Genomic DNA, 18,283 nt, shown 5'->3' with positions numbered 1-18,283 from the left:
CAAATAAATTTCATAAAGTTACGGATTGGCACGATTGTATTAACTAATTAAACGCATCATTTTACAATTTTGTTTATGCTCAAAAATGTTTTGGTGATAAAAAACTTTCTGTGTTATGGTGGTGTTTTGTTGCGGTTGATTGTAAACATGTTTTCCTTTTATTCTATATAAAATGTAAAAATATAAACTGATAAGTGTAAGTGCTAATATTTAATAGTATTTTTATTACACTGTTACCTGTAAATAGCCCTGCAGTGTTAGGCTAGTTTAATTTAGGCTCTTGCTACTAGGCTAGGCCTCCTACTACTACTCTAGGCTAGTAGTAGCCTACCCTAGGCTAGCTAGGCCTTCCGCAAACAAAGCCTAGCCTAGTATACTACTAATACATCCTGACAGACGGGGACTGGCTTGGTTCGGGAACTAGGGCCTAGGCCTAACTAGTATAAATTAATTGGTAATCGATTGGTATGATTGAAAATAATGCAATAGAACCTAGGCCTAATAACTGTTTATTTATTGGATGACAATTGTTCAGGTACCATTACCATAATATGTACTACAACAAATATTTTGAAAAGACTTATTTAGTTCCAATTTCAATAGTAAACTTGTTTACAGTGTATGTTATATATATATATAAATCCAAAGGCAAATTACTGAAAAAATTACAATGCTGTGGGTATCAGTGGCTGGATCTCAATAGAGATAAAAAATAAAAGTGAAAAGCTAAATCAAAACAAGAAGTAAAATAGCCAGAAAAGTTAGCAAAGCTTTCGGGCAACACTAGCCCTTCATCAGTGCAAGTGAAGGAATTTGGATAACGTCATATAGTATAAAGCTGGAAAATTCTTTAATTTTAGACAGTTTTCCAACATTTTTAAATTCACTTAAATCACATGTTTTATATTGACTTTGTTGAATCGACTATAATGTATTTTATCCGTTTATTTTATATTGACGCTGTTGATTCGTCTATTTGTTATTTAAATATTTTTATATAGTTTATTATATATCATTGTTGTTACTTTGGGAGTACGGAACCTGAACTCTTGTTATAGTGATTAGGTTCACTTTTAGGTTCCTGCCTACTCCCTTAGTTTCTGTGTTTTTGTTTGTTTGTATCTGGTTTTTGGCAATAAATAATAATAATAAGTGCTGCCTGGGTGGACAGGAATAAAAAAAATATAACAAAGGGAGACAGGGTGGAGTCTGAATAAGAGTAGAAAACAAAGAAGGTAGCTTGGTAGAGATATAAACAATTTTGGAATGAGACTAAAAAACAGCTTAAATGGTGGTTAATATTGAAACTTAAATTTTGGTAGTCAATGGAATAATTTTACCGATCTGGGAGTATGTTCCTAATATTACTACAGTAATACCTTTTTATTCCACAGAACTGTAGATGGACAAAAAAGAGAAAACGTTTTTTAAAAAGGCATAAAAAAACCAAAACATGGGAACAGGAAGCTCCTTTAGTGTAAGGGGCGAGGCCGGTGACACAGGGGTGGTAACAAGGATACCAATAGAGGTCAAACCTCGTAGAACCCTTCTACCGTCAGTTGGCTCATTAACGCTTGGACGCAAGGGCAAAGGAGCTAGTATGAGGTCAGCCTTATCCGTGGAATTGGAGAATACCGAGCTTGATCGTATACGAAGGGATTTTGAAACTTACAAGTACAGTAAACAAACAGAGGTTGCAGATCTTGCTAAAAAGGAGAAGAAACTTGAAAGCGAGAATAGACGTTTAAGAGCAGAATTACAAGTAAAGCCTCATCTACACTATTAAAATTTGACAAAAAAATGTGATGTGCCCATATGGACATGATGATGTCATATCACCTCCATATTTGGGCACATCACACTTTTTTTGTCAAACTAGTTTGATATAGTGTATACAGAGCTTATAAGACAGCATTAATTAAAATGTTTTATTAAATAAACGTTTTTTACATATTACATTGCTCTGTAATAATTCTTTGTACATTATTTTATTTTATAGGCTCTTCAAAAAACCTGTAATAAATTGAGAGTTGAAAGAGACTTGGCGTGCGACTCGGAATATCAGGCCATGGTCAGAGCTAATATATTTGAACAAGATCGCAACAAGGTCCAGCATAATTTCAAGGTAGATATAGTTTTTTTTCTTATGATGGCAAAAGTTATCCTTATATCTATGCCACCCATTTTTTCCCTCAAGTTTCCATCTTATAAATGTTTTTTGTTTTTGTTTTATAGATATTCAGAGAAACCAAAGAGAGTGAGATAAGAGATTTGCTTAAATCTCGTCGTGACCTAGAAGTGACCTTACAAAATTCAAATTTACCTCACATTAGTTTAAAATCCCCAAGTCCAGCAAATGTGGATACAAATGGTATGTTGTTTCACTTGGTATGGAACATTGGGGAAAGAAACAATTTTTTGGGTTAGGTTACTTGGGCTAAATTATAATAAACAAACCCTTTAAAAAAAACAAAAAAACAGGTTAAATTAATTTTTTTTTCTGCCGTTTTTGTTGCAGGTGATTGGTGGACAACTGTAGAAAGTGAGCCCTCGCTCGGCAGTACAACTCAGTTACAATCTTTACACGCAAGAGGGCCAGACAATCCATACAATCCGGTCGATAATGAAAGTTTATTTGTAAATAGTTACAATGGTGTGTTTATTTGTCAAATTTATAATCTATTAAAAAGCTCTCCAATTAAGTATTAAAATAATATTAATCCTAATTCCTAAAAAAAAATGAGTAAAAAAGTGGTGCTATTGAGAATTTTTATTTATTTCTGATAGGTGGAATTTCTCCAAGTATGTTGACACCATTTTATCAAGAAGTTACATCTCGTGTCATTACTGTTTACTTGAGTGCTCCTAGCAACATGCAAGCCGAAGTTGATATATTTAAAATGGTTAATTACTTTTAAAATCAATTTACAATAACAAGGAAACATCACTCAAAGGACAATATATAAACCATGACAATAATTACAACTCCTAAAAATCAAAAAATTGAAAATAGCATTTATATAAACTGTAATCCATCAATGATAATACTTACTGCAGATATATTTGAGAGCCTGTGCTCAACAATCACACTAAGGCTAATGGGAAATGATTTACTTAGTATTGAAAGGATATACTACTACCTAAGGGAATTCCTTAAAAATTGACTTAAATGAATACTTATTATTTAAGTACATATACCCAATACAAATTTTATTAAATTATAATTTTTAATATTTAGGAATACGAAGCAAAGCTGAAACAACTTTGTGAAATGGAAGGACGCTTTTTTCTTCTTGTTCATTTAAGAACGGACAATTGTAAAGAAATGACAGACGATGAACTTGTAGTACAACATGAGGTGCGCCAAAGACAACTGCAACAGGCTACAATGTTTTTGGCATTCTTAGGTGGCCATACTGACAGGTAAACATTTTATTTCTGTGTTAATGACAGCCAGTATCACCCTGATTGCTGACTGATGATACGGTCATGCTATGGTAGGGCTACAGTGGAAATCTGCTTAAAAACCATTATGATAGCTATGTTCTACACTATCAAATATATGGACACGATGATGTCTTATCACTACCATACTTGGGCATATCACTACCATATTTGGGCGTATCACTACCATATTTGGTCAATCTAGTTTGATAGTGTAGAAGGAGCTTAATAGTATATATTTACTATTAATTTCCAACAAATTTTATGATGGACCAATAAATATTATTTTTTTAATTTTATTTATTGACAATATTTAAGCACCAAAACTTGTACTATAAAGTATTGACACTAATGGCTTTATTGTAATTGTGTATTACTTTTTGTTCTTCAGATTTACTGCAGAGGAATATAACATAGCACATCACATGAATCCTGGAGCAAGACCAGCTATTTTCTGCTTCAGAAATCCAGCCTACAAAAAGTAATAAATATAATCTGTGTCAATAATTTAATTTCATGCAGACCTTCCAACTCTCCCAATATTTCTGTGTTTTTTCTGATATTTAATTGTCTAAGTTGGGAGGTCTGATCATGGGCCATAACTATATTTTTGTATATATGTAAGATCAGATATAGCACCTGGTAAATCAGTTGAATAGAACACAGACATTGAATCATGGCGTTGTCTAAAACATAATCATTATTCTGTTCTTCTAGTTATTTATGTTAGTCCACCAGTTGGCATTTCGATTTTTTTCTGTTTTTGAACACAAGTATTATGTGTATGAAATGCCATATGTGCCAAAATATTCGGCAAGACACAGTCTGATAAATAGACCTTTTTCTGTTTGTACCGCATTTCAGTAAAAATAACCTTTTTTCTCCCAATAGTTGTAAAGGTAATAACAAGGAAGCTTGCGAAATGAAGCGGCTTGTGCATGAAAGAGGGCGCTGTAAGATTATTGATAAATATGACGATCCAACTCAAGGGGCTAAAGAAGCATACAGAGAGCTGACAAGACTTTTAAGATTAGTGAGTTTGTGTACAAATATATTCCACCAACCAACAAAAAGTCTATGCGACACAGTACAAGGATGTTATCAGAACACAGCTATCTGCATAAAGCTCTGTCTACACTATCAAACTAGTTTGACAAAAAAAATGGTATTGATGTTCCCAAATAGGGTAGTTATTTTTTTGATAGTGTAGACAGAGCATAAGAATGTTTAGTTTCCTGAAATAGACATTGCTCTATTAAAGTCCACATCTAATTAGTTATTAGATTACTTATAAAATTGTCTATAAACAAAGTTGGCTAGCTGTGTTTTTGACGAATCCTATATGCGTGTTTTCAGGAACTTGGCTTGCCAATGGAAGAGAAGAATGGTAAAATGGTGGATCATGAATTGCAAAGTATAGGGTCAAATGATACAAACGTAACGTGGGATGCTTACAGTAATGCAGAACAGTTGGAAATATTTGAGTTGGCATTGGTTTCAACTTGTGAGCTAGGTTTTGAAAAAGTATGTATGATAATGACAATTATGATAGTGATGAAATAATTTTGTCAAATAAGTGAGCAAATCTCAAATGATCCGTAAATTTCTTTGATTTTTTAAGCATTATGAAAGATTGAATGATCATGTGATTGCAGCAGGGCCATTGCCACCATATCTGATCTGTGGGCCATCTGGTTCGGGCAAGTCACTGCTTCTAGCCAAGTGGATATCTTTGCAACAGAAGCATGCAAGGTCTAGTCTCATTCTTTACCATTTTGTAGGATCGTCAAAAACATGCAGTGCTGATTCTGTCAACATGATTAGGAGAATGACAACACAGGTTTGAAATATTAATAAATATATTTAATTATTTAGTTTGTTACATAATACATAATATGTATATTTCTCTTACAAACTTCTGAATAAAAAAAAAGAAGAAAAAGAAGAAAAAAAGAAGAAAAGCTATTCAATAATGTTCTAATGTATATTTAATGAACTATAGAATTAATTTAAAATTTAAGGTTTAGTAAATAATAATTTCTTGCAGCTTCTACAATACGTGTCTTCGCCTCCAACTTTAACCTCTGACCCAGCTAGACTCCTTGAAGAGTTTCCAAGGTGGCTTGAGCGTGTTTCAACCAAATTTCCTGGAGGAATTATCTTGGTTATTGATTCCATGGAACAATTACAAGTGAGCAATCAAAATATAAATTATTTTAATATATTGAAAAATTGAAAAATAAAAACTAATGTAGTAATGAAGACTTATAAATAAATATTTTTATTTATATTTATCATATTTTCAGAATGCAGAGTCTAATATGCAGTGGTTATTAGATCCTCTTCCGGTTGATGTTCGTGTTATTGTATCGGTTAGTGCTGATGCCCGTCCTCAAGCATGGAGGTAAAACTGCTTATACTGTACCTTTGTTTACTCTTCAAAAACGTTTTTCAATCGATACCAATTTTGATGGTAGAAGTTCACTTCAAACTAACAAAGGATTAAACAATTCTTCTAACTGTCTAATTTTTCTTTCTTCAGATCATGGCCAACCCTTCACCTTGAACCTTTAACCCCAAAGCATGTCAAAGAACTTGTCCGTGCCGAGTGCAATATCAAAAACTTTAGTCTATCCAGCGAGCAGCAGTCTCGTCTTTTATCTCACTGCCGAATGCCTAGTACGCGGTTACCTCTCTACATCATGGTGCTGATTGATGAGTTGATCCATTTTAATCAGACAATGATGGACTTGGACCAGAAACTTGAAGCGTGTCTGAAGTATGCCGACACAATTGAACTGTATAGACACGTACTTGAGACGTTAGAGATTGAGCATGAGGGCGTGTCTAATAGAGGCCTACTGAAAAGGGTGTGTAAACAGAATCTATGTATATTGTTTGAATGGCAAAATCAATATGTTGATATGAAGACGATCAAAGTACACCGATCGAAATTTCGAAAAACTCAACAGTTCTTTTCAAAACTAACTTTACGTGGTATACTGAAACTTTATATCAACATAGAATCTGTGTAGTAACATATTGTTTCTAATGTACATTCAAGTACTGTAATTACTTCATAGTCTTTGGTAAATTAAGTATTGATACCTAAATTTGAGAGCAAAAGCAAGCCTATAGTCACAATATATAGTTAATACTATCTACTAGCTACAGTTTATATTATTACAAATATCTTTCTTTTATTTAGCAAAAGATTATAAAAACACCAAAAAACTCCAGATATCTATGCCAAAATAAGCTGTAAAAGTTTGGGGGGAAAACTCAACTTGTTTCCAACAAATATCTGGGAGACAAACATTACAATTATAACCCAACTAATAATAACTTTCAAACATTTCTATCTTTCGCTATGAAACTGCATCTTTAAATAAAAGCACTGATGCATTTTAATTTCTATTTTTCTAGATAATGCAAATAATGTGTTGTTCCCGTAATGGCATTGCAGAATCCGAGCTATTCCATCTAATTCCAGAGTTGACATGGATATTCTGGTCACCTCTGTTGTATGACCTCATCAATAGACATGTTTTAAACTACCGTGCTGGACTGATATCATTTGCACATGAACAGGTTGGACGCTATATTTGATGTTGACATTTTATGCTAAAGACATGGCAGTTAAAAACTGAATTGCGTCCAATAACAGCTAAAGAAAAATACATACAACCAAAACAAAAACAAAGTTTATATTAACACAGGTGTATTATCTATTATATATGCAAATGTACTTTACATGCTCGTATTCCTTTCCACCACTGTCTATAGAAGTCAGATGTTTCTAAGATATACTTGGTCAAAGTTTACGCAATAATTTATACAATAAAAAATTGTATAATACAATTTACATACAAAAAAGAGTTATATTTTAATTTTATGTAATTAATCTTTATATTAATGTAAGGTTATGGAAGCCGTTCAGATCCGCTACTGTATGGGTGTCCACGAGAAAGAACTTTCTTCCGCCAATCAACTGCTGCTTGATTATTTTTCAAATTCTTTGAGGTAATTAGTTTACAAATTTAGGCGTATTGGGCTGGGTTAGAGTGACTTAATCTCTTTGATTGAAATATATATATATCTATATATATCTATATATATATCTAGTGCAGGTTTTAAGATTCTAACTGAGCTGCCTTATGATTCTTACATTGCCTAAAGCTCTGTCTACACTATCAAACTAGTTTGAAAAAAAAGTGTTCCCAAATATGGTAGTGATATGCTCAAATATGGTAGTGATATGCTCAAATATGGTAGTAATACGACAAAGCTTTAGAGAAGATTATGCAGTGTGACAGTTTTCAATTATATATACTACTTTTAACTGTGTATGCTAGGCCGGGATATGTTACTGGTCGTGTTGTAGACGAGTTGCCGTGGCTGATCCTACAAACAGACGACATGGCAAAACTTAAAACATGCATTAGTGATCTGTTTGTGTTTCAACTGTTGTACTCCAGAGGGCGGTGTGGTGAACTTATTGGGTACTGGCAGAGCGCAGGATATGATAAAACTGCCATGGCAACAGAGTATTTCAATGCAATTAAGAAAGCTGAAGAGAGTGAGTCATTAAAAAAAATATTTTTTTAGAAATCTGTTAAATTATTATTACCATACTGTATATGACAGGCATAGTCCTAGGGGCTAAAAAATAGGGGGTGGGATTATACTTGGATTGCATTACCAATGTATTTATCAAAGTCTTTCTTTTTGAATGCAAGTTGTATTATTTTTCTTTAGAACTAGGTGGAGTGTACACATTGCCTCGCATTGCAGATATGTATGAAATGCTGGGAATATTTTTAAAGGACTTGGGCCTTCTAAATCAGGTGAGAATGTAGATACGTGTATTATTATTGTTGCATAATGGTAAAATTATTACAAATGAACCTGAGGATTTAATGTGTATTAAACACAGATACTAGGTTTTAAAATGAGGAAGCTAAACTCAAAAACAGCTATTAATGCCCAAATAAATCAATTAAATACTAAGTATAGGAAATGAATATAGACTACAAATTGATTTATACATAAAAAGTGCAGTAAATACAATAAACAGTATTGTGGTTTTTTATTTCCTAGGCTGTGGTTCCCCTTAATCGAGCTCTTGAAGTGAGGGAATCAATCGATCCTGATCACCCCAGTGTAGCACAGTGTTTTTATCTCCTTGGAGGCCTACACGGACAGTGGGGTAAGTTTGCTACGGCTGAGGCCTACTTTAAACAAGCTCTGGACATCAATGGAAATGCTTTTGGTAACGAACATGAGTCGGTGGTGAAGGTTCTTGAGTCTTTGGCGTTTTTGTATCGTAAACAAAACAAGTAAGTATTTTTGGCATTCCTTCAGAATATGATACACACAGTAACACATTAAAGGATGTACATAATATTTATGTATTTCCTTTTGTTTTAGACATGATCAGGCAGAACCACTACAAAAGCATGTTGCAGCATTGAAGCGGAAGATTCAACCACCTCAACTGACAACACATGGTAATGGTAGTATATTACAGAAACGTGCCTTGCAGCTAGAGGAACTAGCTACTGGACCAGACACACCAGAATTAGCAAAAACATTGAATGAATTAGGGGTATTGTACTATCTACAAAATAAACAAAGGTATAAAGCATTATGTAGACTAAAGTACTGAGATTGCTGAAAAATACAAAAGTATTGTTACTGCCATTTCTATCGTAGCAATGTAAATGTAGTCTTCAGTTTACTGGAAAATCGATTTATCCCCTGTATGAGCTTGCTTTAGTGCTTACCATGATCAATATCCTGGTATTAAAAACTATAGAACAGCTTACACCATCATTGACTACTAAATCTTTCCAACTTTGTACAATAACAATTAAGAGAAAATCAAGTCAATAGTTAACAAATCAATGATCTATCATAATTATATATTTCAGTACTTCTGAAACCTATTTCAAACGCTCCTTAGCGATGCGTGAAGCAACGCTTGGATCAGAACATCAGGATGTTGCGCAATCTCTTAATAACTTAGCATCGTTGTACAACGATCGAAAAGAACTTAACGTAGCTGAACCATTGTTTGAGAGGGCGCTAAAAATTAGACAGAAGACGTTGCCAAAAGAACATCCATCAATTGCAGCCACTATCAAGAACCTAGCAACCTTATATAGAAAACAGGTATACAGTGTACAGGCCTACTTACTGTAAAATTAAACCTAGTTTTGTAATGCTCAAAGTACCAGAAACTATACAATTTTTTTTAAAATAATTTATTTATAATTTCGCTGCATCGAAAAAACATCGATGGCAGTATTTGCAACTAATATTGTAAATGCATATTTTAAACACAATTCATGAAGGTTAATTCAGTTTCTTCCCTATTCACATTACTAACATTTGTTCTTCTTAGGGTAAATTTGAGCTAGCTAAGCCACTGTATGAACAATATGTTGATATTCGTGAGAACACTTTTGGTGAGAAACATCCAAGTGTTGCTACAGCACTAGTCAACCTGGGAGTGCTACACTGTCAACAGGTAATATATCAATATCAAATTAAATTATACAGTAATTCTAATCTAACCTAAAAAAACATTATTAGTTTTCTCAACTAAATGAATTAAAACCTTTAGTAATAATACAGTAATATTCCTTTACAATGAACAATAACCTAGAGTGAGACTAGTCTAAAGCCCAAACAGATTCTGCACTCCCTCCATAATGAAATAAACAGATTCATTAGTACCAATATTATTATTTTCAGGGTACACATCATGAAGCGTTACCACTATATGAACGCGCCTTGAAAATTTATGAAGACGCATTTGGGCAGCATCACCCACAAGTAGCGGAAACACTACGCAATTTGGCCGTGTTGCGCTACGAGCAAGGAGAATATCAGAACGCAGCGCAATTGTACAAGCGTGCTACAGAAATCAAGGATCTGGATGCTATGTCGTTTACTAGCAAATCTATAAGTGGATCCTCAGTAGCTAGGAATTCAGTGGCTGGCCAGGGTGCGTATTTTCCAGACCCCAGGTGATAATGGGTGTATGGAAAGGGTGGGCTTCAAACATGTACATGCAACTCTACTACATTCTAAACAGATTTACTAGAGTTAAAGACTATTATCCTAAGGATGAAATACAAAATCAAGTAATTTTGAGGTTTGGATTTGGACATCAAAGTAACAACTTTAAATGCAACTAAATCATGGTTTAAATGTAATAATTGAAATCTTACCATAAAAGTGCAGCCTACTGCTACTGTAGTACTAGCATCTTGTTCCATGACTCAGGCCTAGCAGTATTGTACTGTAGGTCTGACATGGCTCAGGCTGCATTTCTTGAGCCTACACTGTGAATACATCATTGTTGTCACACCTCTCGGGCTGTAATGACAGCACAAATACAAAGGCATGTTCAACAATAGTCAAATCACACCTGCTTAAATATGCAAATAAACCAAAAATTACAGGAAGTGAATCATGAAAGAACTTGGTATTTAATCAGTCTATTCTAGATTGCTACACCTAATCAAAATAAAAAACAACTTAAATTAAATCAACTCCTTTTATGGCAAGGATTTCACTGGCCTAAACATTTATTTTTTTTAAAAAGTGTAATATTTTTGTAACATTTGTATAAAATATTTGCCAAATGACTTTCCTATAAACATAATTCCTTGTAACCTTTTATTTATTAAGATATTTTATATGTGCTTTACTATGGTAGGGTATTTATGCCACCTTGGGTATATTTTATAGACATAGCATATTTTAATTAATATTTAAATATGAATAAATTATATTTTCATAATATATGCATTGTTATGTTTTATTTGTCATTGACAGCTGCTAATTCAATACATAATTTGTATCAAGAGACAACATTGAGATATCAATAAAACATGCCAAACACTACCATATGGAAAAAAGGAGAACAAGAAAAGTTAAACTAAGATTATCAATATGCTATATTAAAAAGATACTTGCTCAATAACATACCAATTTAAATTCTTTGCTTGCTTACTAAATTATGTTTTCAGTAAGTGCTTATACTTATAACCAGTGATGCCCGTCTGGCATTTCCAAAGACAACACAATATAGCTTCAAATTTTCATTTTTTTTAAACGACGTTCTCCTAAATAAGGGCAGCAGGCCGTAACCCAAATTTGGGACGCGAAACATTTTTAAGGGCAGCAGGGTGGCTTAAGACATTGAACAAAAAAAACGATTATAATAATAATTTAGCATAGTAAGCGCCTTTTAATGTTGCTGAATGTCGACTTGTTTTGATCAATAATCACAATAAAATGTAATGCAACATCCTGCATGAACTGTGGCGACGTGACAATTGTGTTGTGTACGTTAAAGGGGAAACCCCCACGATGTGCTGAATTTTTTTCGGTGAATCAGCGGAAATTCAAACATAAAATACAATTTCCAAAATGATAAAAAAAGGTTGCCGAACATCATTATTATTATTATTATTATTATCATTATTATTTATTATTATTTGGTTTTTGCGACTGGTGGTACCTAATTGATTGGAGTGCATATTCAAATAAGGTCCTTACAGAAATGTTTATGGTAATTCCAGTAAACCATTAAGGAAATACACACATGGATGAACCAACAAGTTAAATACTAAAGAAATAATTACAAAAATACAAACAAGCTAGAAATAGCTAAATTTCCAAGGATTCTTCAGGATTTGATTTCAACCATGAATTTCCTGTTTTCATTACAATGAGTTTGTAAAATTGGTTTTTACAGGTTTAATCATATTTTTATGCTTGGCCAAATCTGCATAGATTTTACTACCTCATTCAGAACCCCTGTAGAGAAACTGTATTTTTGGATGCTAATCATACATGCATTTACACAACAACTATTTGGTGTACTACTATTTATTTAATATATATCTCACGCATGCACATTTTAAAATTCAACCATTTGAATGTTTGAATGTAATAATTGAACAGCTAAACTTATCATACTCATATGATAAACTCATAAATCCAGGTTTATCATATTAGTATTGAACAATCCGTTTTGTAATAAATTTACATTATAGTTTGGTCAAAAAAATAATGATTAAATTGCACAATTGATAGCAAACATTTATTTAAAATAAGTAAATGCAATATCAGGGCATCACGTATGCAAAACCCAGGAGAGCAACAAATCGCTCTCCTCAAATCACCGAGGAGAGCAATTCGCTCTCCTTGCAAAAATTTTAAATCGCTCTCCTCAAATATTTATGTTGAAGTTGAAGGATGGTCGCCCTTATTAAAAATGGCTGGCCCTTATTAATTTTTTGTACACATTTTTTTGCCCGACAGGGGATAAACCCCCCCCCCCTCCCCCGGGCACAACAAATGTATACTGTACCTCTCCCCTAAAATCCCCCACACCCACCTTTACACACAATATTTTCCGTGGGGATCGTATTATTCTACAGTAAAAAAACTCCAGCCAATTTTTTTTTATGGCCTGCCTGGGTAGATTGGGTTTCAGGAGCCTGGAGAATCCTGTCCTGGCCAACTATTATGCCTTTAGCCTAGCTTTTCTAGCCTAGCTTGTTGGCCTAGAAATCAGACAGAAAACCTGAAAAGTATTTACCTGCAATTCATAAATTATACAATTCTAACATGCAACAGCCATTAAAATATTGATAATAAGTTACAAAGTGTCATTTTAAAATAATTAAGAAAGATATTTGATCGTGTTTATGTTATGCGCGATTTGAATGATTTGCGCAATTTGAAATTGCGCAAAAAAATCCTTGCGCAATTTGAAATTGCGCAAAGAATTCTTGCGCAATTTAAAATTGCGCAAGGATTTTTTTGCGCAATTTCAAATTGCGCAATCAACTTGCGCAATTTCAAATTGCGCAAGAAAATCTTTGCGCAATTTTAAATTGCGCTGCACAATTTGTAAATTGCGCAAGATAGTTCTTGCGCAATATGACACCTTTGCGCAATTTGAAAACGAACTGTAAATTTTCCCATACATGGCTAGGCTAGGCCGAGGAGTTTAAAATTTAGTATTTTATTATATAAATAAGACCATTTCAATGAAGATAATGTTTAATACTCACTTTTTAAGTTTTTAATATTAGTTTAAGCTAGGCCATGTAACCTAGTCAGTATCAGTAGTCCAGACCCTAGCTAGGCTAGAGTAGGCCTAGTATAGCCGGCCGCCCGCGCCGCGCCCGCCTGGTGGAACACCACCGCTTCGTTTTCCTTCGTCGGTTCTTCGACGGTATGCTAACTTATAACAATATTTGCACTACTAAAATAAGGAAATGTGATATTTATCTTTAATTTTGAATCATTCTTAGAAATTAAATACTATAAAAATATGGGTGTGCATGATTTCACAATCTGTCGAAAAACCTTGCGCAATTTGCAGATTACTTGCGCAATTTAATACGTTGCTTGCGCAATTTGAAACACATGTTTCAATTCAAATTGCGCAAGGATTTTTTTTGCGCAATTTCAAATTGCGCAAATCGTTCAAATCGCGCATAACATTTACATGTGTCACACATGGGCGCACGCACAATAGGGGAGGGCTGAGAGAGCTTCTAGAAGATGCTGACGTGCTGACGTCACACGTCAGCACGTGTTTTGAGGAGGATTTGAGTGACCAAAATTGGTTAGAACTTTCGAAGAAATAATCCATCTTCAAAATGACATAATTAAAGCAACCAGCAGCTAAGCTTTTTTAAATAATAAACATTATATTTAGGCCTCCTATATTAATGTTTCCTTTTAAAATTAAATATATTTTATTAACTCGTTCCATAAAAACATAAAGGGAAAAATTATTGGTTGGGACATGATCTTCCTGTAAAGGAGGTGTTTCTATGACACCGTACTGGTTGCACTATGAGGCGATGAAGTAAACTCGCCCTTGAATGCGCGCAGGCAGGGGAATCCCCTTTGTTTGTACCTCGTCGCACTAGGTGAGATGGAGCGCGATGAATTGCTCTCCTTTTCGAAGGTTGTTGATTGCGATCGCGCTCGCGATCCTTAAAAACGAGGGACTGCCATTAGGCTTGTAGCTTTATAACTTAGCTTATATATTATTAGCCTAGGCCTAGATTGGTTTTAACTTTTAAAAATCCACGTGTTTTTAGGCCTCTTGACAGAAAAATCAACACTGTCAAAAGCTAGGCTCTATTTTGAAAATTAAGGAGCGCGATAAATTGCTCTCCTCGAAGCCTGTTGAGGAGCGCGGTCGCGCAGGCGCTCCTTATAAATGATGCCCTGCAATATGTGACCTTTCATAATAAATATCTTCTCATAAAAATATTAGAAATATTCGCTTAGAATATTTCATGGATGTTTTAAGAAAGCTATTTTGATAAAAACCATAAAAGCTGTCTTCTCCAAGAACATCATCGAATGAAAAAAATGGAACAAAATGGGATATTTCTGCAGTTTTGACTTTACAAGTTACTGTTTTCATGTGTTGACAAAATGATGTTATTCTGAATCCTCAGTTTTGTCTTCATGTGGCTTTATAATGATGTTCCTTAAAGAGCTTTCATTTGAGCCATTAGGTCTTCTACAGATAATTCATCATTACCAACTTCCTCTGCTGCATCAACCTAAAAAAATTAACTTTCCATCATTATCTCATCCCCCCTTTCATCATTATCTTATCACTTTCACTCATCATTATCATCACTTTGATGGTCAACATCACCCTCATCTATGATATCACTGTCATCTTCCAATCAGGGAGCTCCCGAGATGCGACACATGATGAGTAGCAACCAGTTAGGTCATGTTAATTCATTGTGCGCATGCACTGAAGCATGCTTCCTCGACACAGTTTTGGCGGTTTCTAAGGCTAGGAGACGATCAACGACACATCAATGCGTTGTTTGTTGCAAACCGAAAGTTCCCTACTATCTCATCACAATGCATCATCACTTAACTTCACTTACTTTTTTTGATTCAGGTTTATCATACGAGTATGAGAGTCCCGCAACAAGCTCAGGAGCTGGCTTGGACTTTAGATCTTCATCACTTGTCTCTGATACTAAACAGATACCTGCGAACAAAGATAATGTAGCATCCATGTGACATTAAAAACTGTACATACAATTTTGTACAAAACATGGTGTGATTAGTTTTCATGGTCTTACTAGAGTGCCGTGTTAATGTATATTATAAACATTTCACAAAGTAAAAATAATATATTTGAGTATTACTGACCCCATTCATTGGACTCATGGACAATTTCTTCAACTTTTTCTTCTATGACTTCTTTTGGCTTTTTTGCTTCACTTTCCTACAAAAAAAAACGTTTTTCATGAAACACTATAATATTTCTGTGAGAGTAGATGATCAATTTTTAATTTACTATCTACCAGAGTCTGATGGTAAAAAAAAGAGAAAAATTCTACAAAACATGGTAAATTTGTCATTCACTATTACCTGAAAAACTTTCTGTTGTTTTCTGCAAAAGCTATCCTCACAAGTAGAGTTAGGTTTCAATGCCATTGTAGGGAAGAAGTCAGTCAGAGCACTATAGCCTAAATAATGTGTAACATTTCCAAATCCTAAAAGGTACCTAAGTAAATAAAATGTTATCAAAATAAAGTCTTAATACAAACAATAATTCAGTACAATCTAAAGTTATAATATTTAGACAAAAAGAGAGAAAAACAAGACAGGAATTAAGGCTTGGTCTTTCGTATGGCAACATTACACATTTAAGATTTAGAATTAGAACTATACAGTACAGATGTTTGGGATCTTGATTATCTGTTTGGATATGGATATGTGACTTACAAATAAAAACTTACTTAAAAAAACTTAAATTACTTACTTCAGAGTATTTTGAACTAAAAATCCCGCTACAATACCCATCGTTGTTGGCAAGCTCGCAGCACATACGCCCTCTCTTTTCAACGTTTTCTCATCGATATTTGAAGCAACAACTAGTGGTGGGGCACACTATAGAAAAAAAGTGATATAAATTACAAATTTCCCTCAGAAACAATTTCAGAATAATGAATAAATATGTAAATACTGTTCAAGACGATAATTGTGATCTAATTTTGCCTTAAATTCATCCTTTTTTTCGGAACTGAACACTTTGTCTATCCTGCCGCTGATGCAGATTATTTTTTCTTTTTTATAATAAAAGACTTACAGCAAAACATGCAGTTTCTCCTGGTTTAATAAACTGTATGTGACCAGAAACAGCATTCTCACTAACACCAGACTCAAACCAATTCTGTCCCAATTCATTGCATGCCTACATTATTCAAAAAAAGGAAGAATAAGGATGTAAAAATGAAAAAGTATTAGTTATTAATTTTTTCTATATCTAATATTTACTACAACAAATTGTCTATTTTCAATTAACTTGTATTTCTACAAAACATTGTAAATAACACTTATTTAAAAAAGGAGATACATACCATATTAATTGCCATCCTTGCTTCAAAATTGTCCACACAGCTAAGTACAAGATCCACAGGCCCATCGCCACTCAAATTTCCTTTACTAAAATTGAATAAAATGCAGTTTTGGAATAGTAACTTAATTATACAACATTGTGTCTTTTTTTGAGTAAACATGTAAAGCCTTCTAAATACCCTTCCATTCTATTATCACATGTGACCGAGTATAATCTAACCCCCTCATTTTCCCCATGTTATACCCACAGGTCCCCTGGAATTCTCGTTGTATATATACATACACAATATCAAACAATTTTAAGCATTTACTTTCCTACTACCTATTTTTAAGTTCTTGACCCATCACTGCACAGTTGTATGCATGCTGTGACAGTGTTGTTATGTATAAATTACACTAAGACAGTACAGTATTTAGCAGAACTTTACCTTATTCTTTCCATAAAATGTTTAAAATTGTCCATTGTTGTGATATTGTAATTGTGAGTTTCAAAGGTAACATCTGGATTGATTTCTCTGAAAATGAATATTTGTGAAATTGCATAAAAACAATAAAAATCTCTTTTCACTTAAGTTTTTTAGTAAAGCTCTGTCAACACTATCAAACTTTATGTGACAACAAAATGTGATGTGCCCATATATGGACATGATGATGATGGTCATATCATTACCAAATTTGGGCATATCATCACCATATTTAGGAACATCACAGATAGAAACTTACCGGAGAGTTTTTTCAGCAGCTTGTACTTTACTCATACCGGCTTGGTATGGTTGGAAAAAAAGGCGATTCATGTTGGCCAACTCAACCTTATCATAATCAAATAGCAGCAACTGAAAAAAGAAGAAGCAATACTAATTTTTAGTGCGATTTTGAACTATGGAGAATTTTTTTTTTCCCGAAATAAAAGATGAATGAATGATTGAAAACAGGAATATAGAGAATGTGGCAACAAAGAAATTGCCCAATCGGAATAGACTTCTCCTGTCTTTGATAGTACCAGACGATACTACAGTACTTGATATCATCAACCAATTGATTGGTTATCAAATTTAATAATAATTTCTTGTCAACTTTATATAATGTTAACCCTTCAATACATGCCAGTGACATTTAGGGACCCTCTTTTTAAATTCCAAGTTCCTGCCAAAGAGCTGATAGGTACTGTTGCAAGTAAATTACAATAAATACTTGTAACTACACCTTTCCTACTCCACATCGAGTTAGCATTTCTGCCGTAACACTTCCTACGCCACCAACACCAACAACAGCTACGGTGAACTCTCGGATACGCTAACAATACACAAATAAAAAAAAGGTATATTATACAAATTACAAAATATTGTATTATTTCCATGAATAGATATATAGAAGCAAAGCACACTGTAATGAAGTA

General features: G+C 33.7%; 2 protein-coding genes across 3 annotated transcripts in view; one reads left to right on the top strand and one right to left on the bottom strand.

Moving 5' to 3' along the window:
* Positions 1 to 108: 108 nt before the first annotated feature.
* Positions 109 to 11,371, top strand: LOC140040018 (nephrocystin-3-like). The gene is made up of 23 exons (XM_072085640.1): positions 109 to 196; positions 1,395 to 1,762; positions 2,000 to 2,125; positions 2,236 to 2,371; positions 2,519 to 2,653; positions 2,788 to 2,903; positions 3,239 to 3,423; positions 3,836 to 3,925; positions 4,336 to 4,477; positions 4,801 to 4,968; positions 5,066 to 5,284; positions 5,492 to 5,635; positions 5,751 to 5,848; positions 5,987 to 6,314; positions 6,871 to 7,035; positions 7,367 to 7,467; positions 7,800 to 8,023; positions 8,203 to 8,291; positions 8,545 to 8,783; positions 8,875 to 9,081; positions 9,378 to 9,618; positions 9,851 to 9,976; positions 10,204 to 11,371. The coding sequence occupies exons 2-23, from the start codon at positions 1,454 to 1,456 to the stop codon at positions 10,480 to 10,482; spliced, it is 3,867 nt and encodes a 1,288-aa protein (XP_071941741.1). The 5' UTR covers positions 109 to 196; positions 1,395 to 1,453; the 3' UTR covers positions 10,483 to 11,371.
* A 2,657-nt stretch (positions 11,372 to 14,028) lies between these two features.
* The window catches only part of LOC140040017 (ubiquitin-like modifier-activating enzyme 5), a 62,932-nt gene continuing 58,677 nt past the window's right edge, over positions 14,029 to 18,283 (bottom strand). For both annotated transcript variants that reach the window (XM_072085639.1, XM_072085638.1), the window contains 10 exons: positions 18,091 to 18,180; positions 17,611 to 17,720; positions 17,316 to 17,402; positions 16,890 to 16,974; positions 16,619 to 16,723; positions 16,292 to 16,419; positions 15,898 to 16,033; positions 15,676 to 15,751; positions 15,405 to 15,511; positions 14,029 to 15,062 (listed from right to left, as the gene is read on the bottom strand). In XM_072085639.1, coding sequence (XP_071941740.1) covers positions 14,988 to 15,062; positions 15,405 to 15,511; positions 15,676 to 15,751; positions 15,898 to 16,033; positions 16,292 to 16,419; positions 16,619 to 16,723; positions 16,890 to 16,974; positions 17,316 to 17,402; positions 17,611 to 17,720; positions 18,091 to 18,180 — 999 coding nt within the window. In that variant the 3' untranslated portion in view covers positions 14,029 to 14,987. The remainder of the gene's footprint in view (positions 15,063 to 15,404; positions 15,512 to 15,675; positions 15,752 to 15,897; positions 16,034 to 16,291; positions 16,420 to 16,618; positions 16,724 to 16,889; positions 16,975 to 17,315; positions 17,403 to 17,610; positions 17,721 to 18,090; positions 18,181 to 18,283) is intronic.

Source organism: Antedon mediterranea, chromosome 2 (assembly GCF_964355755.1).
Source record: "Antedon mediterranea chromosome 2, ecAntMedi1.1, whole genome shotgun sequence".
In the NCBI taxonomy this organism is placed as follows: domain Eukaryota; kingdom Metazoa; phylum Echinodermata; class Crinoidea; order Comatulida; family Antedonidae; genus Antedon; species Antedon mediterranea.
The sequence above is the reverse complement of the archived record's forward strand: the minus strand, read 5'-3'. Positions and strand labels throughout refer to the sequence as shown.

Coding starts and splice junctions, on each gene's coding strand:
- LOC140040018 (XM_072085640.1), top strand. CDS start 1,454: ATGGGAACAGGAAGCTCCTTTAGTGTAAGGGGCGAGGCCGGTGACACA. Junction 6,315..6,870: donor ATAGAGGCCTACTGAAAAGG/GTGTGTAAACAG, acceptor CTATTTTTCTAG/ATAATGCAAATAATGTGTTG. Junction 8,292..8,544: donor ACTTGGGCCTTCTAAATCAG/GTGAGAATGTAG, acceptor TTTATTTCCTAG/GCTGTGGTTCCCCTTAATCG.